Source organism: Ruditapes philippinarum, unplaced genomic scaffold (assembly GCF_026571515.1).
Source record: "Ruditapes philippinarum isolate M1 unplaced genomic scaffold, ASM2657151v2 ctg3297_1_1_1_1, whole genome shotgun sequence".
Classification (NCBI taxonomy): Eukaryota; Metazoa; Mollusca; class Bivalvia; order Venerida; family Veneridae; genus Ruditapes; species Ruditapes philippinarum.
This window is the reverse complement of record NW_026853561.1, coordinates 135,297-162,881: the sequence shown is the minus strand read 5'-3', so window position 1 is coordinate 162,881 and position 27,585 is coordinate 135,297. Positions and strand designations below refer to the sequence as shown.

Sequence of the window (27,585 nt, the reverse complement as noted above, 5' to 3'; positions counted from 1 at the left end):
AAGTACTTTTTTTTCTTTTTCAAAAGGAAAACTAATAAAAGGATGGGAAAGGAAATTAACTTTTCTACTGTTTGTAATTATTCACTCAGGCCCTAATGGCCTCTTCTGTAGAAAATTATACATCTCAACTTAGCAAACACCAGGAAATAATATATGAAAACACAATCAAAATTTAATATCTATTTCAAGGGTTCATTTCTACTCTAATCATTTCATATGAACATCAGTTCTGAAAATGTACATTATGCTGAGGTGGAAAAAAAATGTAAACGACAATTCTGTTCTGAAGAAGACTTAATGTCGAAAGCTTAGAAAAGCTTTTGTTTTTATTGATTGTTTTGATTGGGTTTTGTGTCACACAGACACAGTATAGGTTATATGGCAGCATTTTAGCTTTACTGGTGGAGGAAGACCTTAGGTGTCCTTCCATGCATTATTTTAGGCATGAACGCCCTCCTGAGTAGAACCAATGATGTTCAGTTAGCTAGCTGGATAGCTTCCTCACATTAAAAAAGGAAATTAAGATTTATATCAAGAAAGGACACATTCTATTACAATGCATATATCATATTGTTCAGTCTACATCTTACATTTCATTTCTAGAAACACTGTCATTTTCTACAGACAAGGATTTTTATATAGAAAAGGATCTAAAAATAATTCACCTGTATACCAATAAGGACATGCTGATACCTTATGGCTAATATCTAATGGACTTTTTCAAAATGCTAAAAGCCAGATGAAGTAACGGTAGTGGTAACTGGTTAGTTAGTGATTTCCAGGCAGAAGATTTGAAATGCCGTAATGAGTGCAAATATGAATCAAGTATGCATCAAATAAATCTGTCAAATTCTGAAATCCTTCTTTGCCTCCTAACATCAAAGCTAATAGTATTAGATATTTCATTTGCCTTTAGTCTCTAGAGATATTCTTATACATCAGCTGCATTTACTTTCTGTGGTGACAAGTTTAATTTGCAACAGTTATGATATTGCGCATCTGCTGCATACAAATCACTTACTTCACATTGAACCCTTACCCTAACATCTTCACCCTGATTTGAATTCTTGTTCAATATAACTGAAACTAAATGAAATGTACGACCTCTTAACCTGAATAATTAAGTGTGGAAACAGCATCTATACTTCCTTTTTTCCTTATCAAAAAGCAATTTACATATTGGCTACTGGTGTAGATTGGTGTACATATGATTTATGCACTGTAATTGTATATCTCTTATCATGGTTAAGTTTTTCTACCAGCTCTAATCATCTACATGTTGTTTACCACATTTAAAGATTTTTAAAAATTTCTATGGACCATATTGATCAGAAAATGTGAAGTCTTAATCGCCAGATGTTCCAGTATTATTAAAGTAGCTTTCTTTAAACTTCAAAGTTGAAAGGTGGGAGAAAGCCTAATAATTCATCATTTAAACAAGTGCTGTGACCAAAAGAAGACATAAACTTAAATTTTGTTTCCAAAAATCTTGTTGATTTTGCCTTCGAAAATCAAGGTCATATGGAGGTCAAGGTCACGTGTAGGTCAAAGTTACATAGTCGAATAAGACATGCTGTCTAAAGGGTTTTTGTTACCAAAAAAAATTTGGTATGTTATGTACATGTAAGGACTTATTACTTAATTGTGTTTTTCATTACAGTGGCAGCCATGTTTTGAACATGTATTTTCACTTGGTAAATATATTCTACATATTGTATTCACATTATACAATTCTGAGCATTTAATTCATATCATACACAATCTTCAGTGATTATTTCAATCTTTTTTATGATTTACCACCATCTTGGATGCCATCTTGTTTTTTTTTTGTAATTGCTCAATGGTAACAGAGACAGTGCCCCAACAGTTATCATATATCAACCATCTTATCTTGCAAAAACACCAAAGACATTTTCTATGGTAAACAAATCAAGGTCAGGTAATGTTTCTACAGCATCAATTTTGTTCCAATTTGTTCAATTCTAGTGAATTTTATTTTAATTGAACAATGTGTCGTCAAAATTAAAATCAGCATTCCTGATGTCCTTAAACTGGTACTTATAAAAGGTTTGACTGAATGTATGTACACTTTAATCTATACACTTTAAGAGGGCATGAAGCATTTCCTTATTTACTTCAAAATGATATGAAACAATTCTTCATAATTCAAGTGTTTTAAGAGCTTTAGTAATAGTGTTAACATACTTGTAATTTACCAGTAACTATTGACTAACATATTGAACATGAACATACCAGAAATTGAGCTAAGCTGTTCACTCAGGTTATTGATATTATTACTATCTGTACTGTCAGTCTCTTTTAGGCTGAAAAACACAACAACATTTATTTGTATTATTTCCCTTTATGTAATGAAAGTATAGATGCAACATGACACTGAAATGAATATTTAGATGTAAGATGAAAATGTAATGAATGTTTAGATGGAACATAACTCTGAAATGAGAGTATAGATGAAACATGACACTGAAATGAAAAGTAAAATGTCACATGGCAATGAATTGAATGTTTAGATGTAAGATGAAAATGTAATGAATATTTAGATGGAACATAACTCTGAAATGAATATTTAGATGTAAGATGAAAATGTAATGAATGTTTAGATGAAACATAACTCTGAAATGAGAGTATAGATGAAACATGACACTGAAATGAAAAGTAAAATGTCACATGGCAATGAAATGAATGTTTAGATGTAACATGACAATCTAATGGAAGTATAGATGTAACATGACAATATATTAAAATTATAAAGATGTAACATGACTATGCAATAAATGTTGAGAATCTGATGTAACATGGCAATGTACTGAATTTATAGATTAAATTCATGTTTCATGGTGATTTAATGAATTTAAAGGTATAACATGACAATCTAATGTATGTATAGATGTAACATGACAATGTAATGAATGTTAGTTTTCTGGCCTTTAAGACCAATTTTTAGTCATATTAAAGTAATACAACTAAACCAGCTTTCCTGGTTAACTAACTAGTATCTTGTAAATATAAAATATTCTATTCATAAACTGCACAGAAAGTTTTATAGTCAATCTTCCATTTAAGGTGAAATTCATTTTGTCTATAGAGACTGAAAACTGTTTAGTTTTTTGTTCTGATCTATTAAAATTGTATCATGGTAACAAACTTTATTGTTATGTATATGGATATTACTGATAAGGGAAGAAAAAGTCAAGATAAGATGGGACTAAATAGCCTTCCCAAAAAACTTGATGAAATATGTTTTTACCTAATTTCCTCTTTTTCTTTAGCTGGTATACCAACTGTAAAATGAATAAAAATATATAAATTATTGTATTGTGATTACTTGAGTATCTATGAATGTATTTCTAATGAAACTTTCAAAATGATATTTTTTTTGAAAGGAAAAATATCAAAGTGTATGAAGCTGAATATCTACTGCAAAAATTATTGTTTGAATTTTAAAAAAATCATACTACCAATATGCTTGTATGAAATTAATATGATATTAAATTGCCTTAAAATTGCATGGCGCATACATGAAATCATTGTTAAACTGATTTAACCCGACTTGAAATAGCAGAATAAAATCTTGTTCCAGAACATTTTATTCTGTTTATGTACAAATTATATTCATGTGTGCTAAATAAAAGAGACATTCTAAGTGACAACTCTTTGGAGAATCAACCATAAGATTATGGAACCAATATAATTTTACTGTTGATAAATTTGATAAAGATATTTCATAAGATATAGCTTTATACCCATTAAATGTCACAGTTTAAGTTAAATAATTATGCAATAGTTCAATCACACCACTGTTGATTATTTAAAACAATTCTATTAAGTCTGTGACTAAAGATTATTTTTTCACTCAATTAGGATTATAAATAACTTACTTAAATTTATAGCATACAAATAGAGATGAAACAAACAAACCCCTAAATTTGAGAGATTTCCAGAATTTCTTGTGATAATCAAGCACTTCACAGATTGTCATCACAGCTCTAAAAATGAACACATAAATAACCATTAACTTATAGCAAGGCTAGTCACTTTTTTGGTATACACCAATTAAAAAGTGGCTTCATTATTCAGACAAGTGCAAATCACCCACTCTAACCCATAATTCTAATGTCTAAATCCTACATTTAACTTTTCTTTTTTTGGATTGGATTTAAAAATTACACTATCAAGTTATTATGGCTATTTTCCCAGTTATTCAGGTGTTCTAAATAAGGTGTTGTGTAATATTGCAGGCACAAAAGGGCCACAAACTAGAATCAATGGCCTTCCATATGCTATCTGAAGAGCTTTTGAACATGAAAGGATCTAAAGTTCCTGTGACCGCTAACACTCTGTGGGACATTGTATTCATATAAGACATAATCTAAAACATATTTTGTACTGCATTTTCTTGCTTACAATATATTTTCATAAACAAGTTGAAATATGTAAGAAAACTGAGTATTTACATTTGTTGAGGTTGCTCATATCTCCAGGGTGGGGCAGGATCACCAAGTAATACTGATGTACAAGTTGCCATACAATTTGCCATGGAAACCAGATTGTAGCCGCCCTGTTGAAAATTAATAAAACAAAAAATATTAATACTTACAAAGCAACCTTAAAATACTTAGCAGTGTATGTTGCATTTACATTATTACTGTATGAAGAAAAATATTTTCATTCAAAAAAATGCCCACATATCATATTCATAGAGCCAAATAGCTTTGTAAAATTAAGTTTTTTAAAAGGCGCCTGAAAGGGGGAGCAGTTGCCTTGTGGTAAAGGTGCCTGCCAGCCCAACTGTGTTTCCATATATGACACTAGTCTCAAGTGTTATTTGAATAAGCCTCAAACATTCATCACAATCTTATCTAAATTTGTTAAAACTAAACAAGCCCCACTAGAAAAACAAGAGGGTCATGATGGCCCTAGATCGCTCACCTGACTTATCAAACTCATCCAAACAATTACCTAGACAAGCATTCTGACCAAGTCTCATGACAGGTGAGTCAAAAATGTGACCACTACAGTGTTAACAAGGATTATCCATATTTGAGCAGTGTGACCTAGTTTTTTACCCAGGTGACACATATTCAAACTTGACCTAGAAATCATCAAAACAAACTTTCAGACCAATTTCCAGGATACTTGGATCAAAACAGTAGCAACTAGAGTGTTAACAAGATTTTTCTATTTTTAGATCCGGTGACCTAGTTTCACATGCGATTTCAAACTCATCCAAGCAATTGCCTAGACAAGCATCCTGACCAAGTTTGATGATAATTGAGTCGAAAATGTGACCACTAGAATGTTAACAAGGTTTTTCCATGTTTGGGCGGTGTGACCTAGTTTTTCATCCAAGATGACCCATGTTCGATCTTGACTTAGAAATCATCAAAACAAACTTTCAGACCAATTAACAAAATATTTGGATCACAACAGTAGCCACAAGATTTTTCTATTTTTAGCTCCTGTGACCTAGTTTTTCATCCGAGATGTCCCATGTTCGATTTATTCCCAGCAATGACCTAGACAAGTTTCCTGACCAAGTTTGATGACAATTGAGTCAAAATTGTGACCACTAGAGTGTTAACAAGGTTTTTCTATTTTTAGCTCCTGTGACCTAGTTTTTCATCCGAGATGACCCATGTTCAAACTCATCTGAGCTATCACCTAGTCACCTAGACAAGCATCTTGATCAAGTTTGATGATGATTGATGCAAAAATGTGACTGCTAGAGTGTTAACAACGTTTTTCTATTTTAAGCCCCGGTGACCTACTTTTTCATCCGAGATGACCCATGTTCAAACTCATCCGAGCTATCACCTAGACAAACATCTTGACAAAGTTTGATGATGACTGATGCAAAAATGTGACCGCTAGAGTGTTAACAAGGTTTTTCTATTTTTAGCTCCGGTGACCTACTTTTTCATCCAAGATGACCCATGTTCGAACTCATCCGAGCTATCACCTAGACAAGCATCTTGACCAAGTTTGATGATGATTGATGAAAAAATGTGACCGCTAGAGTGTTAACAAGGTTTTTCTATTTTTAGCTCCAGTGACCTACTTTTTCATCCAAGATGACCCATGTTCGAACTCATCCAAGATAAGCATCCTGACCAAGTTTGATGATGATTGATGCAAAAATGTGACAGCTAGAGTGTTAACAACGTTTTTCTATTTATAGCTCCGGTGACCTAGTTTTTCATCCGAGATGACCCATATTCGAACACATCCGAGCTATTATCTAAACAAGCATCCTGACAAAGTTTGATGATGATTGGGTCAAAAATGTGACCACTAGAGTGTTCACAAGGTTTTTCTATTTTTAGCTCCTGTGACCTAGTTTTTCATCAGAAATGACCCATGTTCGAACTCATCCGAGCTATCACCTAGACAAACATCCTCACCAAGTTTGATGATGATTGGGTCAAAAATGTGACCTCTAGAGTGTTCACAAGGTTTTTCTATTTTTAGCTCTTGTGACCTAGTTTTTCATCCGAGATGAGCCATGTTCGAACTCATTCGAGCTTTCAACTAGATAAGCATCCTGACCAAGTTTGATGATGATTGAGGCAAAAATGCGACCGCTAGAGTGTTCACAAGCAATTGTGGACGGACGACGGACATTCACCGATCCTAAAAGCTCGCCCTGAGCAAGCTCAGGTGAGCTAAAAAAGAAATATTTCAATCGACACCTTTAATTTGTCAGATAAAGTAATGAAATAAAACTAGAAATGTTTCCATACTTCATGGATTCCCCTGCCATCTGACTTTTTTTTACCTTTAAGTACAACCTTATATTTGGTGCTGCATGACTCTCTGATCTTGGTGAAGACATATCCAAAATGTTTTGACAATCCATCAAAGAATAAAAATGTTACAAGCCAAACAGGTGAGTGGACACATAAAATTTGACCTATGACCTCCAAAGACAATCTTGACCTTGAAAGTGTGGAAATAAGTTACTTACCTCCAAAACAACAATAACCCTGCCATTAGCCAAACTACTCAACATATGTGTCATGTGACCATACCCTGAAGGAGTTAATTTACATCCTCCCTAAAAAATCAAACAAACATATAAATCAACAAATCGTAACAATTTTTCTCTTTTCTTGTTGGCTTAAAGCAATAATTATTAAGAAAACATGTGACTTAACATCAATTGTGAAGATTGAACATTGAAAAAAGTGCACGGTTCCAAAGAATCATTTTACTATACAAAACATTAAAAAGGATAAAAAACTTGATTACATTAATATATCTAATGTATACACAAATACCCATAGGAAATAAAACCTTATGAAATCTTTTTTAGTCATACACCAGTCAAATTTTACCTCAGCCCCACCACCATCATACACTGGTGGGGATAGTTTTGTTTTGGCACCACAATGGCCTATGATATGTCCAAGGGCTTTAAACTTGAATTTTACAATCTGTCCATGCAGGTCACAGTACCTTTATCAGGAGTTTGAAAATCCAAAAGCCAAAAGTCTCAGCTATTCCCTGAGGGTGCAGTGAGGCATTGGAGGTGGTAGGTATGTATTATATATTGCAGTATTCAATAATACAATGAAATTTCGCAAAACAAATAAATTCATTTTACAAAACAGCATCACTTTATTATATTATAAGACCAAATTGTAGAATGGAATATTTACCAGTGGATCACCTATGGCCGCATCAAAGCCGGCAGAAACCAATACAAGATCTGGAGCAAACTGAAATCAAGATATGTACAGATTTCATTGTATCCTTAATATAAACATACTTAGTATGAGACAATAACTTAGAACATATAACTTTATTTAAAATAATGACAATATGCAATTTATAACAATAGCAATGGTTCAGTGGTTGCCCGATGAGGTGACTCTACTTAACCTTTACATAACGTTTTAAACATAATCAACAAACTGTAACTTTACACTACTTCATTACAAGTGATGAAAATATTATTCTTTACAGATTCCTATGAAATGAAATATGTCAACAAGATAAAACAGAAATGAAATAATACCAGTATCCCTGATCTTACCTTGTATGCAACTGTATGATCTTATGTCATATGTTATTGTATGATCTTACCTCATAGGCAAATGTATGATGTTACCTCATATGCAACTGTATTATCTTACCTCATATGCAACTCAATGATCTCACCTAATTTTAAGATTTTTAACTAATATGCAATTGTATGATTTTACCTCAAAGGCAATTATGACTTTTAACTTGTATGTAATTGTATAATACTACTTCAAATAAAATTTTATGATCACATTTGTCATACAAATTCATGAACCAACCTCATATTTAATTGTATGATCTTACCTCATATGCAATTGTAAGATCTTGGCTCATATACAATTGCATTATCTAAGATCATAAGCAATTATATATGATCTTAACTCATATGTTATTGCATGATCTTACCTCAAAATTATGTAATTGTATGATCTTACCTCATAGGCAATTAAATGACTTTAACTCAAATGTAATTGTATGATCTTATCTCATATAAAAATGTATGATGTTACCTTATATGTAAATGCATAAATTTATCTCATATTCAAATGTATTATCTTACCTCATAGGCAATTGTTAGATCTTAGCTCATTTAATTTGATACTGTATGACTTTATACCTCATAGGCAATCATATGATATTTAACATAAGTAATGGTATAATCTTAACTCATATAAAATTGTATGAGCTTACCTCATAAACATATCTAATATTCAATTGTATTGTCTTACCTCATAAGCAATTGGCATGATAACTTGTTGAAATGCTGCTAGGTATTCAGCATCCCCTTTGCCTCCCTAAAATAGCAATAAAAAAAACATTCTGATATGAATACATACTAAAAGTCTATGACAGCTTGCTACATAATGATTATAAGCAGTCATATCAATATGATGTTTTAATTTTTATATAAGGTATTTATTTGCCATATATTTCAAAATTCAAACATCATATCTAAATATAACCTATCTCATAAACTTGTTCATTAAAGAAAATAATAGTTTTGTTCAGATATTCTTGGCTTTGGTTTGATGATAATACAAAATCAACATTAGCAATACAACCCATCAGAATACCACACCTATGCAATTTTTCTATTTCTGTACTTTTAAAATACCAATTTTCAACATGATCTAAAATGCCATTCCCTTTTTCGGGTACTTACAAAATGCCATTTTCCTATTTCTAGTACTTAAAAAAAATGACATTTTACTATATAATATACCTACAAAATGCCTTTATTCTTTTTCAAGTACTTAATTACAAAATGCCATTTTTTCATTTCTACTGCTTATATAATACCATTTCTCTACTTCTAGTATGTATAAAATACCATTTTTTCTATCTTCTATTACTTACATAATGCCAGGGTATATTAACATTAAAGCCAAGGCCAGCTTTTCTCCCTGCCATGTTGTAGTTCCCATCAGTTGATGTGGGGTAAAAAAACCCACCATCATAACGATGTAATGATATGTATAATATGCTGAAAAAAAAGTTTTTAATTGATTTGGTTTTGAGTAAAAAACATGTTTAACTGCAAATTAAAATTCACTGCAAGAGCTTTAACCCTCAACCTGCAAAATTTGTAAAAATGGATTTCACCTGCCTTAAATTTGGAACAGTTTATTCACATTAATTGATTTTAATCTAAAAATAAAAACAGTAGAAAAACCCACAAAATTTAAGCTAGCAACAGTACAGAGCTTGGTTGAAGTACATGGATGTGGCCAGACTGGCCTGGATCTACTATACTGGAGGCAAAGTCTAATCATTTTTCTGTTCCAACAAGGGATTTGCCTGGGAGATTTCAAAGATTTATAAGAATTCTAACTGATGTGTGTTTTTTAAACCTGCACTTTCATGGAAGAAAAAAAAGAAACTTAAGAAAACCCAATACAGGTTAAAAATTTTAATGAAAATGAAAGATATCATATATATTATTGTAATGTCTGCAAATCATAGTACTGCAAGTGGGTTGGGTATACCTATCTTGTACGTGGTGAAAAGGTTATAACAGGTATACATTAACTTATTTGTTATTATGTTTTCACTATATATATTTGTTGTACATTTCGTTAATGTAATTTCTAGCAGCATCATATTAGATTACCTAATGCATTTTTTAGGTTTTATTTATTTATGCAATGTAAGAATTGTTTAAGGTAGAACAAAAGTAGAAGCAGTATCTTACCTTGGATCTTCATAAAACATATGTTGTGTTCCGTTTCCATGGTGAACATCCCAATCTAATATAAGGACCCTGAAATAGATACCAGTTTATAACATATGTATTTAAAATTATAAAGCAACTAAAAATGTGTCTGAACGACAAGGGTGCCCCCGCTACCTATGTCACAGGACACCAAATAATACTTAGACGTTGAAGGTCAGCTGGTTTTTTTAATATTCATGAAAAAAACAATTACATTCATAAAATCATAACAAAATGAACAGACTACTCTTTGAATCACACTTAATTTTTATGTTAACCAGTTCTAATACTTTATGTGTCCTCCAATAACGTAAACACCTCTATCTCATGGAATTAAATGACATAATTTCTCATGAAGGCTTAATGGAGATATTTCATCATTACTGAACAAGGGCTTGTTCCAGTAAATTGTGAGGGGCTATTGGTTGCTTTTTTGCACGCCAGTTCAATATTCATCTCACAATTTTTCATTTAACAGAAGCCTAGTTGTTTTGTTATTTTTTTCTATTTTCTTGTCAATGAATTGTAAATAAAATTATAAGTAGTATGTGGAATTTTGTACGATCCGAATTTAACAAAATCCGTCCACAAATAACCAATTGATACCGAAAAATTTAAGTGTCAGATTATAAGTGCCTCTGCATATATTTACTATTATGCTCTGCATTGGAAAGTTGTCATTTCCTTTCAAGGAAGATAAATATATCAAATGTTGATATCTGATGAAAATACTTATCTGAAAACTATTCATATTACATACTTTCTCGTTATTGTAAATATTTTAAACCAATCATATCTTTAAACTGAGTAATTTCAGTTTAAAGGATATGAACCTCGGATCAATATATATTTAACAAGATGAAATTAATTTTGTGTGCAAATTTGTGTGATTTTTTTTGTTGTTGTTAATTCATGTGAACTGAAGGTTTTTTGCAATAATTAACATTTAGAGTATGTAGTTATTATAAGATAAAACTATGTTATTGGTAGAACAGTCATTTAGGAGACACTGAAAAATGAAAGGCTAAGAAAAAAGTTTAAAAATAAATCAATATGTGAAAATACATTGGGAAAATTTAATATACTGACATTTTTGTGTTGTATATATCAATAACAAGAATAAGTTTGAACAAGGAAATATACAAGATGGCAACAGGCAGACAATTAAATACAGATATTCTTTCTGATGAAATATTTGATATACTATGTTCTATGTGTAAAAATCAAGGCACAAACACTGAAGCTGGTAAATTCTGTGTAGATTGTGATGATTATTTCTGTGAAAACTGTGTCAAAGTTCACAGTCAAGTGCCTTTATGTGCTGGCCACAAGGTGTTGGATACTTCTCAGTTCCAGTCAGGAATCAGCAAAAGTCTGCCGAGGGCACCAACAGAGAGATGTGACAGACACAGTCATAAACATATTGATATGTACTGTCAGAACCACGATAAAGTCGGCTGTTCTACATGTATGGCAGTTGATCATAGGTAACAAGGTTTTTTTTTTTTAAATACCAGTACATGCCTAAATAATTAGACTTTTTAGCTCGACTTTTCTATGAAAAGGGGAGCTATCCTACTCGCCCCGGCGTCGGCGTCGGCGTCACACCTTGGTTAAGTTTTTCGTACCACCCCACTTTATTTCAGAAGTATTACAAGTATGGCTTTGAAACTTACCATACTTGTTCACCATCATAACCTCCATCTACAGACAAGAGTACATAACTCTGTCAAGGTTTTTGACAGAATTATGGCCCTTTTTTGACTTAGAAAGTGTATTGAGCTTGGTTAAGTTTTTTGTACCACCTCACTTTATTTCAAAACCATTGGAGGTATTGCTTTGAAACTGACCATACTTGTTTACCATCACGACCTTCATCAACAGACAAGAGGACATAACTCTGTCAAGGTTTTTGACAGAATTATGCCCCTTTTTGACTTAGAAAATACATTGAATATGGGTAAAATCCACTTATTGCCTTAACCCTTTGAGATATTGCTTTGAAACTTTTAATGCTATTTCACATCATTACCCCCATCTGTACGCAAGAGAAGGTAACTCTGTCAAGGATTTGTTTTAAAAATTAAGGCCTTTTATCGACTTAGAATCTTGGTTAAGTTTTTAGTACCAGTCCACTTTTTGACTGAACTGTTTGAGATATTAATTTGAAAGTTGGAATACTTGTTTACAATCATGATTCCCAAACATGTCCAGGAGAAGGTAATTCTGTCAAAGATTTTATTTGAATTATGGCCCTTAACTGTCAATGTTTTGTATTATAGGCAAGCACTAAAAAACTTAAAAAATCTAAAAAAATTCATTCCTATCCACTTGTTCACTTTACCATAAATTATGTCATATAAACATTGCTGTAATATTCAAGGGTATCAAACAACTAGTTCACTTTAAAAATACAGAGATTCTTGTATTGCCTTTTACTGCAAAAACTTTTTTTATTGGCAAGCAATAAAAAAGTCGAGCGCGCTGTCTTACGGACAGCTCTTGTTTCAATAAGTATTAGCCTCAGGAAGAGTTTGATAAGTTCTTTACATAAACTTTCATCTAAATTAGTTTACCAGTAAATATTATATCCTTACACATACCTAAAATTGTTTGACCTTTTTTCAGATCATGCCAGGATACATTCTACATACCAGAATTTATCCAAAATATACATATATATAAATCTTACCAAGTTGCTCAAAGAGAAATTCAAACAAAACTAAAATCTTTAGCAAACACCCTTGTAGAGCAAGCTGATAGATTTACACAAGATAAACAAAGGCTGCTGAAGAGAAAGGCAGAGTTATTGGCTGATATCAGAAAATTCCGAAAAGAAATCAATGACCAACTTGACAAGCTAGAGAAAAATTCTGTAGATGAGATAGAAGATAAAGTCAAATGTCTTGAAGACAAGATTGAAGAGAGTCTCAAACAGCTACAAGCACATAAAGCCAAGGTTACATCAGCTAATGATAAATTAGCATCTCCAAACCAAAATCAAGCTGAGGTGTTTGTGTATGTGCAGATAGCAGAGGATGCTGCAAAAGCTGCCAAAAAATGTATAGTAGATACAAGAATCAACTGTACATTAAACGACTTCGAGTTTCATCCTCATAATACATTTCCTAAAGAGCTAGAACAAAATGAAACCCTTGGCACACTATCAGAGAAACCTACTTCTTTTCAGATTAAAGGACAACAATCATATTGTGTAAAAGTTGAGTCTGATGAACAAGACTGCTATATCACAGGTGCCTGCTGTATGGAAGATGGTACAATCATTTTAGCAGATAGTTTAAATAATAAGCTTAAAAGGTTGCATAGTTACAAGTATACAGTCATAGACTACTGTCATCTTCCTGCATATCCAAATCAAGTGTGCATGATCAATAACACACAAGTAGCAGTAACTGTGCCATCAAAACAAGAGGTTCATTTTGTTTCTCTAGAAGGACAAATGAAAAGTACAAACAAGATTATGACTGATTTTGAATGTTATGGTCTTGCATACATAAACAATAATTTATATATTTCAGACGGTAACACATCAGTTTATATGTATACATTGTCTGGTAGGAAACTTAAACAGTTTAGTAAGACCCAATCAGGACAAAAGCTGTTCTCAGACATACGCAGTCTAGCTGTCAGTAAGGATGGTACAAGGATTTATGTTGCTGATTATCACAGTGGACTGATAGTACTGGACAACAATGGTCAGGTTATCACCACATATAATGGTGAACAATTACAGATAGCTAATTGTTGTTACATCACTGAAGCAGGTAGTGTACTGGTATCTGGAATTATTTCTAATAATGTTTTACAGTTTACACCTGATGGTGAACTAATAGGAGAGGTTATTGATGCTCAAAGGGGAAAAGGTGGAATATCATCAGTCATCTGTAATCAACAAATGTCAAGGACATGTATCAGCAGATATTATGATTATAACATTGAAGTGTACTATATCTGATTAGAATAACATTTTGCCATCTAATTATTTAACAAGAGCCACCGCCGGGCGGGGCAACGCTCGACTTTTTACTTTTTCTAAACGCAAACATAGAAAGGTTTGAACATAACGTTTCCTTTTTATAAATTTAGTTGGTCTGTCTTGTCACATTAGTTTTGTTTATATATTTTGTATATATATATGAATAGAAACATTAAGCAAATTTCTAAAAATAGCAACATGACCCAATTTCTAAAAATAGAAACAATGACGCAATTTCTAAAAATAGCAACAATGACGCAATTTCTAAAAATAGAAACAATGACGCAATTTCTAAAAATAGAAAAAATGACGCTAAAAATAGAAAAAATGACGCAATTTCTAAAAATAGCAACAATGACACAATTTCTAAAAATAGAAACAATGACGCAATTTCTAAAAATAGAAACAATGACGCAATTTCTAAAAATAGAAAAAATGACGCAATTTCTAAAAATAGAAACAATGACGCAATTTCTAAAAATAGCAATAAAGACACAATTTCTAAAAATAGAAACAATGACGCATTTTCTAAAAATATAAAAAATGACGCAATTTCTAAAAATATAAAAAATGACGCAATTTCTAAAAATAGAAAAAATGACGCAATTTCTAAAAATAGCAACAATGACGCAATTTCTAAAAATAGAAACAATGACGCAATTTCTAAAAATAATTTCTAAAAATAGACACAATGACGCAATTTCTAAAAATAGAAACAGTGACGCAATATCTAAAAATAGCAACAATGACGCAATTTCTATAAATAGAAACAATGACGCAATTTCTAAAAATAGAAACAATGACGCAATTTCTATAAATAGAAACAATGACGCAATTTCTCAAAATAGCAACAATGACGCAATTTCTAAAAATAGCAACAATGACACAATTTCAAAAAATAGAAAAAATGACGCAGTTTCTAAAAATAGAAAAAATGACGCAATTTCTAAAAATAGATAGAATGACGCAATTTCTAAAAATAGCAACAATGATGCAATTTCTAAAAATAGAAACAATGACGCAATTTCTATAAATAGAAACAATGACGCAATTTCAAAAATAGAAAAAATGACGCAATTTCTAAAAATAGAAACAGTGACACAATTTCTATAAATAATTTCTAAAAATAGAAACAATGACGCAATTTCTAAAAATAGAAACAATGACGCAATTCTATAAATAGAAACAATGACGCATTCTATAAATAGAAACAATGACGCAATTCTAGTTGTTGTTGTTGTTGTAAATATATATATATAGATACACACACACACACACCAAAAAAATATATAATTATGGTCATTTAATGCACAAATCTGAGAAAATTCAGTAATTTAACCTTCAAGGTCAAGGTCATTAAAGAGCCCAAGCAAATTTGGGTTTGATAAACAACAAGGTCTGGTCCTTAAGAATGTTCTGTTATAATATGAAGTTGATCCCTTCAATAATAGCAAAGTTACAGTCAGTTACCGCCAAAACAATGAAAATTTCAATAATTTGACCTTCAAAGACAATGTCATTAATGAGTGAAGGTCAAGGTCTTTCGGTATATTTTTAACAGTTATCTTTGAAGATTATTATGTTCAAGTTTCAAGACAATCCATTCAAAAATAACAAAGTTACAGCCAATAAAAGCCAAAAAAATGAAAATTTCAATAATTTGACCTTCAAAGTCAAGGTCATTTATGAGTGAAGGTCAAGGTCTGGCTGGTTATTTTTAAGGGATATCCTTGAAGATTATTATGTTCAAGTGTGAAGACAATCCATTTAAAAATAACAAAGTTACAGCCAATAACAGCATGAACAAGCAAAAATTGGACTTTTAACCTTGAAGGTCAAGGTCATTTATGGATGAAGGTCAAGGTTAGTGTGGTCTACTGAAAGGTCTTGTCCCAAGGGCAGGGTTGTCATTAAGAGGCGGCAGGAGGCCAAAATGCCTGTCTCAAATGCATTATGGGCCGCCTCAAAATTAAGAAAACACTCTTTGTTATGCATGATAAAGACAGAAATGACCGCCTCAAGTTCAAAACAAACCTTCTGCAAAAAATGTTAATGACAACCCTGAAGGGTTGTTGTGGACAAGTATGAAGACAATACACCAAGAAATAAAAAAGTTATGATCCAGGTACAAGTTTGCGGACGGGAACGGGAACGGCAACGCCGACCTGACTATAACAATACCTCTATTTTTTTTTCAAAAAAAAAAAAGTTGAGCTAAAAACTATTCTACATCAAATGTTAGACAGAATTATGAGAGACATATAATATGTGAAATAATTATATCTAATAGACAAACTGTGACCTTAATAGAAATCATAATTGTGCAATTGTTTCTACACTGAGTTACATGAATAACTTTGGCATTAAATAGAACTTACAATACTGAGACTCATTGAAGTATTTTTGATAATTTTAAAAGTTATTTTTGTATTTTAAATAACATGTTATTATAACAACCGAAGAAAAATTCAACAGACTTAATATAATAAAATACACTTATATTATTTTGGAATATGTTAAAAGTGTTCATGATACTGAATTAAAGTTGTCTAAAAGTAAACAAATAAAGTTTGTTTTAGCGTTTGAACCTCATAACTATATTGTAAAATAACATGCAAATTTTGTGTCCTTCCAAAATATACATAGCAAAAGAAAGAGTAGAATGGCAAAATATACATTATATTCAGACTAATATATTTCATTATAGAGCAATCATGCAAAATAAAAACATAATATGAAGGTGCTATTTTTGAGTTTATTGAACTGGCAACATTTTTATCAATATTATTATAAGTAAAACAAGAGCCATTACCATGCAGGCCGCAAAGTTCGACTTATCTTATTTTTTAAATCACTCTGAGGAAGAATTTTGTAGTAAAGAAATTGCTGCTCAGAAGAAAATATATCATTTTCTTGTACAAAATTTAAACAACATTATAATCTGACCTTGACAGTCAAGGTTATTTAGGGATCAAGGTTATACTTAAATAATTCAACATTTCTGTGTTGTCATAAGTGAAGTCAAGGTCATTCAAAGGTAAAAGGCATATTTGAATTGTTATAATCATCAGATTAGTTTTCTCATTAATGGTCTTTTAAGTAAGTAAGTAAAGGCTTTATTTATCGAGGCTACACATTTGGTTTCCCAATCTTCCATGTGGGCCTCTAAGATCTTTCAGATCTCTCAGCTTCTTGATTATGGGAGACAACTCCTGTCTCAGCACGACTGCTTGTGAACAGACATCATGTGAGTGCTTAAAAAAGCCTTTCAGATCTTTTGAGCAAGAATTAATCAATTGAACTTAGAGCTATCACTAAAAGTGATTCATTCATATCCCAACCTAAGCAACCTTAATTTTTTTTAAAATATTAGTGGTCTCAAGTAAAATTTTAACCTATAATTTACGATGGTCATCTGCATACCAAAAACTATAACAATTAATTGCCTATTTTCCAGAAACCATTTTTCTTTTTTTAGAAACAGTGACTAGGAATTGTAACAACATGTCCCTGAGCTAGCTACAATAGCTCATTCCTATGTCTAGTGATTGTTTAAAAAACATTTTTCTATTTTAAGTAACATTATGACATTGACCTTGACCTAAGGAGGTCCAAAGCAATCCCAAGCAAGGTCTCCAAATAATCTTGCTTAATACCAAGTTTGATTAAAACATCTTATTGCTAATTCTAGTTATCATCCAGAAAGTGACTTAATTTTAATGTACACTAACAGTAAATTTCTATTGTTAAAGTGCTAGTTCGCTTCTTGATTATGGGAGACAACTCCTGTCTCAGCACCACTGCTTGTGAACAGACATCATGTGAGTGCTTGCTTTTCTGTAAACTGACTTACCGTATGTTGGTTCAGCCGGGGGTTAAAATTTAATACAGCACCTGGCAGCCAATATTTTGCCATTAAGTGATATTAATTAACCTTATGACAAAATGTGCCATTTTATAAAGTTATGTAAGTATGTATTGGTGATTTTATAAAGCAGTCTTAATAAAACCTGTTTGTTGAAATGTGAGTTGTTTTGCTTCTCAGTTACAAAATAAATGTATTTTAAACTAAAATTTAAACTAGTTATGTGTCTGAACAATAAGGGTGCCTTCACTACATATAATTATGAGAACACTAAATAAACAATAGACGTTGAAGGTCAGCAGCTTTTATTTAAATATTTAATTACAAGAGTGATTAATTTTAGATTCTAACACTCACGTGATTTTGTCACTATAGACAAAGAAGGAAAAAAACTGGTGTTAAACTGCCAATAAACACCGGTAAGGGACTACTTGTATATGCGCTGTTATGTTTTCACCCTCAATTGTATATAGTTTACAAAACATTTTAAAGCAACAATAAAAAGCATTTTTATTTATATTTTCAGTTCGTATAATGTTTTCTTTTCATACAATACCGAAATAATATCTCACATACACTAACGCCACATATTAGGTCCATATCAGTTAATAAAAATTTTGACAAAACGGCGCCAATCCGTAAGCAGGGTAATGACGTTATCGTATCATAAACAAGCTGACGTTATTTCATAAATACAAGAATGATAAATGTCAAAGTAAAGCATTGATTATAACAATACAAGAGCGATCAGTAATCACATGTGTCGCCTCATGATGGCCAATTTCATGTTGGGACAAATTTTGTGACAGAAGGACAAACAGTGCACAACTAGACTAACCACTTTGTACTGATCATTCCTGTAAAATTTGGATAAAATTGCACCAGTAGTTTATGAGGAGTAGTCCGGACAAGCTTTTGCGTATCTGGCAACACACAGAAAAAAACACCTTTTTATCAAAGGGCCATAACTCGGCCAAAAATCATTCAACCGGAAAACCCGTGCAATATGCGCAAGGACTTGAGCTACAGATCAATCCTGTAAAGTTTCATTGAAATTGCATAAGTGGTATAAGAGAAGTAGCCTGGACAAACTTTAAAATTAAAAATTATTAAAGGGCCATAACTCAAACAAAAATCATTGAACCGGAAAATGCTGACAATATGCACAACTAGACTTGGTACTGATCATTCCTGTAAAGTTTGGATGAAATTGCACCAGTAGTTTATGAGGAGTAGTCCGGACAAGCTTCTGTGTATCTGGCAACACACAGAAAAAGAAACCTTTTTATCAAAGGGCCATAACTCGGCCAAAAATCATTCAACCGGAAAACCCGTGCAATATGCGCAAGGACTTGAGCTACAGATCAATCCTGTAAAGTTTCATTGAAATTGCATTAGTGGTATAAGAGAAGTAGTCCGGACAAACTTTTAAATTAAAAATTATTAAAGGGCCATAACTCTGACAAAAATCATTGAACCGGAAAATCCTGACAATATGCACAACTAGACTTGATACTGATCATTCCTGTAAAGTTTGGATGAAATTGCACCAGTAGTTTATGAGGAGTAGTCCGGACAAGTTTTGTGACGGACGGACGGACAGACGGACAGACAGACAGACAGACAGACGGACAGACGGACAGACGGACAGACAGACGACGGAGAAGTGATCCCTATATGTCGCCACTACTCCGTAGAGGCGACACAAAAATAAATAGCCGATATACACCTCTCAGGCCGATGTTATTTCTTAAGTGACAGGTCAGAAATTTCTCGGTTTAGTATATACTAGAGCATAAAACTGGAAAATAAATAACACTTTCATTGTCAAAGTAAAGCATTGATTATAACAATTGGTAGAATAAAAAGAATTCATTATCCTAAACACTTTTGCCAACTGACTTTTTCCTTTGATGCATGAGAAAGTTATGGACCAAACATGATTTTCTAACTACTGCCTTGAAGAGTGACCTCAGTTTTGGCAAAACTTTTATAAAGTTTCAAGTGAATGCCAGATCAATATGTTGCATGCTAAACTTTGAACACTGGTTTTTTCAAACTTCACAAAGGGTGTTAAATAAGTCCTAATCCATGCAAGAAATATGGGCCTTGGAAAGAGAACTCCTGCTTTGATTGCAAAAAGTATGTGAAATTAAAAGCAAATATCTTTAGGTTGTCAATTATTTCTGTGTTGTGTCTAAGTTTGCAGTGAAATACCCTTATGTGTTGACAGCAAGGTGAATCTCCAGTAGTCAGGAGCAAGAACAGTATTCCCAAAGGGCATTGCAACAGCAGAAAGATGTGACTGACACTGTAATAATATCTTTAATATGGACTGTCAGAACTATGATTAAGTAGGCTAACTTGTACAGCAATTGAGCATACATATGCAAAGACCCTCTAGAGTACACATCGCATGCAGTAATATGCTAATGTAAGAGAGACTTTAAGGTAGAACGCGACACTTTGCGAACTTTCGATTAGCGTCTTGAAAATTGGCATGCAAAAAGTTGACCATATTTCTGATAAGGTTCCCTTGATTTTATTTCAATAGTTTCAGCCAGTTTTTGTACACACGGCGTCAAAGTTGACCATCAAAGTCCGTTTTTGAACATGACGTTGTTGTGTATCCTTAGCAACTGTTACGGGTATTTCAACGCCATTGGTATACAAAATATCTTAAATTCTACATCATTTGATGGAAATTATCTTTTCCTTTAAGCTGATATAAAATTTATCGTTTTACGCCAAAAAATGTTTGAAAAATGGAAAGAAAATTGTCTATTTGTGTAAAATTACAATATTACAATATCAAAAAGTTACACCGCAATGATAATTCTCAGCTGTATTTGTTTGCGCAGCGCGTTGCCGTTGAACGCCTGACGTAATTTTTCTGTACATTGGTCTGTTTACAATTCCATATGAAGTTATTAATCATCCTTAAAACAAGAAGAAATTTTTTTTGTTTTTTGTACATTTTTTTTCAGCAAACATAAACGTCACAAAATGGAAAGGTGATAATAAATTCGATAAAATTGCACTTCGACCAAGCCCATGACAGTTAGACAATTGTTGTTACATTATCTAGCAAGTTTCTTTCACTGCTGATAGTTCCTTTTTGCTCAAGTAACACGTTATATTGAAATGTACCTGTATTAAATTTAGACTTTACTAGCCTGGGTTGCAGTCTTTGCTTCTGTTCAGAAAATCGAGTATATATCAATCAGAAATTGTAAAAAATAGCGTGTATGTTGTGAACAAGCAAAAATATCAACGCCTAAATCCCAGGCTAAGATTTTAAATATAAATAGGCTTTTTTATCGTCAGGTCTCATTTTAAATTTGAAGCATTTGCAATGGAACGTTTTATATGTGTAAGTTAAACTCTAGAAAAATTCTCCTTATAAGCTGAACCTTATTGTCGCACTCTGAAGTCTCAAACATATCTGCATACATCGAATTTTGTTACAAAATTACTCAAGGGGTGGGGGGAAAAAAATCACGTGTACCAAAAAATTTGAGTCGGTGACCCCCTTATTAATTAGTTTTAGTTATTTTGAGTAAGTATACATTTTTAAGAACATTTAAAGAAACCAATCAAAAATTTATTTCAGGAATTTTTAAATAAGACGCTTTAAAGCCGAAAATTGCGGCTAAACTGAACGTCAAATTTTACACAAAATTGACAATTTTCTTTCCATTTTTCAAACATTTTTTGGCGTAAAATGATAAATTTTATATCAGCTTAAAGGAAAAGATAATTTCCATCGAATGATGTAGAATTTGAGATATTTTGTATACCAATGGCATTGAAATACTGACGTAACAGTTGCCAAGGATACGCAATGACGTCATGTTCAAAAACGGGCATTGATGGTCAATTTTGACGCCATGTGTACAAAAATTGGCTGAAACTATTGAAAGAAAAATCAACGGAACCTAATCAGAAATATGGTCATTTTTTTGCATGCCAATTTTCAAGACCCAAATCAAAAGTTCGCAAAGTGTCACGTTCTACCTTAATGTTAAATATTTATTCGATTCAAAGTTTATCAGTTTAATATTTTCAAACTAGTAACAGGTAAAAATATTCCATTCTGTTCATTCTATTTCAATATGTATTGATTAATTGTCTAATAAAGCTGAAGGTGACTGATAAAGCTAAATTTATTAGGCATGCACTTTATGAAATCAATGCATTAACATGATAAAAGTTTTTTCCTACAAGAAAATAAATATAACCAATCTTTATATCTGATAAAATCTTTACAAACTACGTTTCAAATGAATGTGGACTTAATAAGATAAAATTATTTTGTGTGCATATGTGGTGCAACATTTTGTGTTAATTCAGTTATTGCCATGGACTGAACATGTTTTGCAATAATTAAACACTTTGAAAAGATAACTATAATGGCACAATAAAATAAAACTATAATATTGGTAGAACAGTCATTTAGGAGACACTTGAAAATGAAAGGTTAAGAAAAAAGTTTAAAAATAAATCAATATTATGACATTTTTGTGTTGTATAAATCAACAACAATAATAGGTGTGAACAAGGAAATATACAAGATGGCTTCTGGTGGACAAATAAATACAGAAATTCTTTCTGATGAAATATTTGATATAATTTGTTCAATGTGTAAAAATCAAGGCATAAACACTGAAGCTGATAAATTCTGTGTAGATTGCCATGATTATTTCTGTTGTAACTGTGTCAAAGTTCACAGTAAAGTGCCTTTATGTGCTGGTCACAAGGTGTTGGATAGATCTCAAGTCAAGTCAGGAACCAGCAAAGGTCTGCCTAGGGCACCAACAGAGAGATGTGACAGACACAGTCATAAATATATTGATATGTACTGTCAGAACCATGATAAAGTTGGCTGTTCTAAATGTATGGCAGATGATCACAGGTAAATTAAGGTGTTTTTTAAATAAGTTCCAATTCTAGACTATACGTGACCTGCCTGGGTAAATAACAATATCAAAGGTTGATCATCATATACAGGGTAAGTTGTACAAAACCCAGCACATCTAAACCCCACACCTTAAAATTTTCTAGAGTGAACAAAACCTTCACATAAATTTTCTAGAGTGGACAAAACCCCACAAGATAATTATATATCTTTTTGAAGTTTTTTTTTCTAAGTTTACTTAACTAACCACTTTAAAATTGCAATTTTCACAAAAAAGGTATTTTTATTTTCATCGCTATGAATAAGGAGTTTTCTGAATTTATGACATAGTCTTTCTTATGCACTTAATTGTTGATTCTAATGTTTTATTTTTATGTGACAATGCCTGGGTAGAATTTAATCTTACTGTTTGGCAATTATAATGACCTGTGACTCAATAATTGTCGGAAGCTTTTTTCTTTTGTTAATTTTCTGTAACTTATAACAATTTATAATTGATTTTAATGATAGGCAAGTTCTTAATACTTTATTTTTTACTAGTGTTCAGATAGCCTAGCGGTAAGTATGAGACACCGCATAGCAATCACGAAGTTGCAAGTTCGATTCCTCAACAAACTTGTTTTTTCTTCAGATTTATATAATTCTAAAATTATATGCAACATTATAAAGTGGATGAATTATTTCTTAAAATTCTTGTGACATTTTAACAAAACCCACATAACTTTGATACATAGATGTATATGTAAATTTTCATAATTTCAATTTGTACAGTCATAATTGAAATGCACAAAAACATTGTAGTCAAGATTCGATAGATAAAATTAAAAAAAAAATAAATAAATAAAAAAATAATGTTTCATTAACATTGAACCAACAACCTTTAATTTAAAACTAAAAGCCCTAACACATCACTGAGGCTAGTTAGGCAAGTGATGTGTCACTAATGCAGGCGTCACACTGTCCCAAATTTGACACCAGATGGGCATACGAATATGGATTTTTTTTATTTCGCGTGAAGATTGCCCCGAAACTGGTAGACAGCCTCTCAACAGCCGAAGCAAGTACGATTTCTACCGAAGGTCACGCGATCGCATCTGATCCACACACGAAGTCACCTCAAAGATGAAAATTTTTACCAAGAAGTTTACCCGCAGGACATGCAAAGGTCACAGGATAGGAACATGACCTCGTATTTTGGGTATGATGCGTTCCTACGCGGTTACAAAGGGGTCAAATGACCTCCGGGTAGTATGAAACCTTCAACCAACAGCGGCAAATTCAGGTGCAGATAGAAGTAGGAGCTAAACAACATTTAAACTTTATTTTGGATCTTCATGTTACTATCAAAAACAATTCTATTCACACCCATATCTATAATAAAAGTGACGACTTTGATTTTGGTTTGGTAAATTATTCACATTTAGATGGAGACATACTGTATGCATCATCTTACGGGGTATATGTATCTCATTAATTACATTCGCTAGAGCGTGTAGCAACGTGAAGGATTCGTCTTCTGCCTTGCTTCGTCAGGCCCTTGTAGGTGATTTTCTTGTTACTCTATCTTCTTATAAGATATTTTTACTCTGTCTTCTTATAAGATATTCAGTACTTTTGTTATGGTCATTGTGTTTTCTTTTATGTTTCTACATGTTCATTTTGGCGTTTTATGTACCGGTATTTCACCTTTTGTAACCATAACAACTGTTAGAATTTAACTTGGCGGGGATCCATTTTAATTACACTGTTTCGTTTATAGGGGAATGGTGGGGCTAACGGTGAAGTTTGGTGCACCATTAACTGGTTTAAACTCCCCAGCATTACTTATGATGCTGACCGTTCCAAGGCGGTGCCCCTCTGTATTCCTCAGATGTATGTCTTTGTTCTTATACTGTTTCGGTGACACTTTTGTCTGTGTCCCTTGTTTTTATCGTCTGCGGTAAGTATCTTTACTTTTGCCCCTAGTTTAATTTCTTCAACCCCCTCCTTCCCTGAATCTCCTATCCCCTTCCCTGTGCCCTTTTGCTTTGTGGGCCTATCAATCAATCAATCATTTATGTGTTTTCTTTGATTTCCTTGTCGGTAACTATTATTTCTTCTTATGTATCATTTTAATGATTAGCCTGTCCGTGCTCTGCCTTGCGCCCTGCCCTGTTTTTTATTTGGGGTACTCCTGAGCTCCTTGCCACTGGTTCTTGTTGCTGGGGGGGGGGGGTATATTGCGTTCATTGAACACCGCCTTTCCTTGTTGATCCTGTTAAACTTTATCTTGCCTCCAAAGGTAGGCCTGTAGGAGTTTCTTATCATGTATCAAAAGTAGCAATGCTGCTGCATTCTTTTTTTCTTCCATTGACTGTTCATCAAATCACGTAATTATGCAGGAAATTAACTGAAAATAATTTTTAATTAATTGCTAATAATGGAAACTTGATGTCTCTGTAGAGATGTGCAAACTGACAGATGAGGAAATGTCTGAGATAGCCTTTTATATGTCCCCCAGTAAAAGCATGCTTGAGCCTTTCAATTGCTGTCCCTTCTCGGGGCCCCATCTTGATAATCATACAAAAAATTTGGGCGGCACGAGGGTTTTCAGGGTTTTTTATTTTTCCCCCTTCAAGGCAATGGAATATCTTTTCCTTTGTATTTTTTTTTGGAAAAAAATCCCAGATTGCACAGATATTTATGAGTAAGGGAAAAGACTATACGATTGACAAGAGGGCTTCAAAAGCCCCAATTGGCAACTTTTAAACTAAAAATAAACCATCGCAATGTTTTCCCCGGCATTTTTTGCCATAAAAGTTTGGGGTACCGCTCAAAGTTGTGGGGCCTAAAAAAATTTTACCCGGGGGTTTCATACAAAAATCCCTCAAAAATGGCCCGATGTTTTACGATAATACAAATTTTGAACTTTTCCTATTGTGTGTCATTAGAAAAAATTTGGGGACGGTGACGCCTGCATTATCAAGTTTTCATAAACCATTATACTTTTAAACGCTTAAAAATCCTTTATTTACCCCCCCTTTCAAAGAATTTGGGGAAATATTTTTTGTTTTGTCGCCCTCTGTCGTAGACCAATAGTTTCTTGTTTTATTAAAAACATTAGCCGGGGAACCAAACCTTATTGTTTAATATGACCAGTAGTTTGCCCCTATCAATTTGGGGTCAAGGGGGTAAAAGGTCAATCATTGCCCTCGTAGGAAAAAAGGGTTTTTGTTTAAATTTAACTTGAAACCTGGGCGTTGGCCCAAACATTGACTGTAGGAAAAAATTTTTTCCGATAAATTTATTAAGAATTAAAAGGGCCGGGAATTAAAAACGGTAGTTTTTGTATATGACAGAATACCCTTTGTTGTGGGTAAAGGGGTCAAAAAAGAAGGTGCATTATTTTGTGGGAAAAACTTTTCCCTTCAATCTTGAAAGCTAGGGTGTTGCCTTAAATTTCGTAGGAGTTGTTGGCCCATAATGTTCCTATTTTTTTGGGGGTAGGGGGCAAGGTAAAGGTTGCTTTGATTTTTGTTTTTATAAATTTTTTTATATTAATAACTGACACCCAGGGGCCCTTGACCTTCAAGTTTTCAGTGCTTGCTTTTGTTAGAAGATAAACCTAAGGATTTTGGTTTAAAGGGGTCAGAGGAAAAAAATAAAATTGCCCTTTGGGTAAAACGCTTTTGATCAACCATACCCCCTTTACCTTAAAAATTTTAAAAGGGTTTTGGGTCTTGGCCCATAATACCCTATTGATTAATTGCAAATCAATGAAAGATTTTCAAATTTTTTATTGAAAAGTCTGGGCCCTCCCCCCAAAAATTTTAAAATTTTATAATATAAAAATAGACATGATGTCAAAATTTTTAATAAAAAACTATTTCATATCTTTAAAAAATAAAGTAATTTGCTTTTTTTAATCATGAAAAATTTGGGGGGTTTTCTAATTTCTTTTTGTTAAATTTAAAAAAATTTTATCAGTGTTTAAATTTTTTAATTTTTAAAAATTTTTGGCAATATTATTATATAGGGACGATAACATAAAATGAAATTTCATATTGCCCTTGTATTAAAGACTTTTCTACAAAACTAACAACTAATTTCCTTTGTTGTATTTTTTTAAACAAAAACCCCTTTTTGTAAAAATTTAAAGGTTTTGGGAAAATTGAAACTTGGCTGTCTTTTATGGCACATGTTCTAATTTAATTAATTTTGGGTAGTTTTGAAATAATTTGTCAAAAGTGACAAACCTTGAGGACTTTTATATATAGTAGGGCCAAAAATCCCTTTAATTTTTTGGTCCTAGGTAAAAAGCCCATCATAAAACTGTACAGATAATTTGATCCCCGTAGGGGGCAAAATTTTTAAAAAACCTTTTTACAAAATTGACGATTTTTCTTTTTCATGCCTAACAGATTCCCCTGTGTCATTACACTATGCAGTGATAACAGTGAAATTCTGAGCTAAACCCTTTAGTCCTCAATAACCAAGGAGCAAACTTTCCTCATGTTTTGTTACAAAAAAATTTATTTCTGTCCCCCATCCTTCTGATTTTTTTCTTT

General features: G+C 32.4%; 2 protein-coding genes across 6 annotated transcripts in view; one reads left to right on the top strand and one right to left on the bottom strand.

Annotated features, from left to right (window-relative positions):
• Window positions 1-27,585, bottom strand: part of LOC132737217 (histone deacetylase 6-like) — a 76,733-nt gene that overhangs the window by 14,451 nt on the left and 34,697 nt on the right. For all 5 annotated transcript variants that reach the window (XM_060724480.1, XM_060724481.1, XM_060724482.1 and 2 more), the window contains 9 exons: window positions 10,238-10,306; window positions 9,403-9,529; window positions 8,775-8,840; window positions 7,680-7,739; window positions 6,986-7,075; window positions 4,476-4,579; window positions 3,940-4,007; window positions 3,269-3,302; window positions 2,254-2,324 (listed from right to left, as the gene is read on the bottom strand). In XM_060724480.1, coding sequence (XP_060580463.1) covers window positions 2,254-2,324; window positions 3,269-3,302; window positions 3,940-4,007; window positions 4,476-4,579; window positions 6,986-7,075; window positions 7,680-7,739; window positions 8,775-8,840; window positions 9,403-9,529; window positions 10,238-10,306 — 689 coding nt within the window. The remainder of the gene's footprint in view (window positions 1-2,253; window positions 2,325-3,268; window positions 3,303-3,939; window positions 4,008-4,475; window positions 4,580-6,985; window positions 7,076-7,679; window positions 7,740-8,774; window positions 8,841-9,402; window positions 9,530-10,237; window positions 10,307-27,585) is intronic.
• On the top strand, window positions 11,204-14,297 carry LOC132737220 (uncharacterized). Its single transcript, XM_060724486.1, has 2 exons — window positions 11,204-11,745; window positions 12,887-14,297. The coding sequence occupies exons 1-2, from the start codon at window positions 11,405-11,407 to the stop codon at window positions 14,232-14,234; spliced, it is 1,689 nt and encodes a 562-aa protein (XP_060580469.1). The 5' UTR covers window positions 11,204-11,404; the 3' UTR covers window positions 14,235-14,297.

Coding starts and splice junctions, on each gene's coding strand:
- LOC132737220 (XM_060724486.1), top strand. CDS start 11,405: ATGGCAACAGGCAGACAATTAAATACAGATATTCTTTCTGATGAAATA. Junction 11,746..12,886: donor TGTATGGCAGTTGATCATAG/GTAACAAGGTTT, acceptor ACCTTTTTTCAG/ATCATGCCAGGATACATTCT.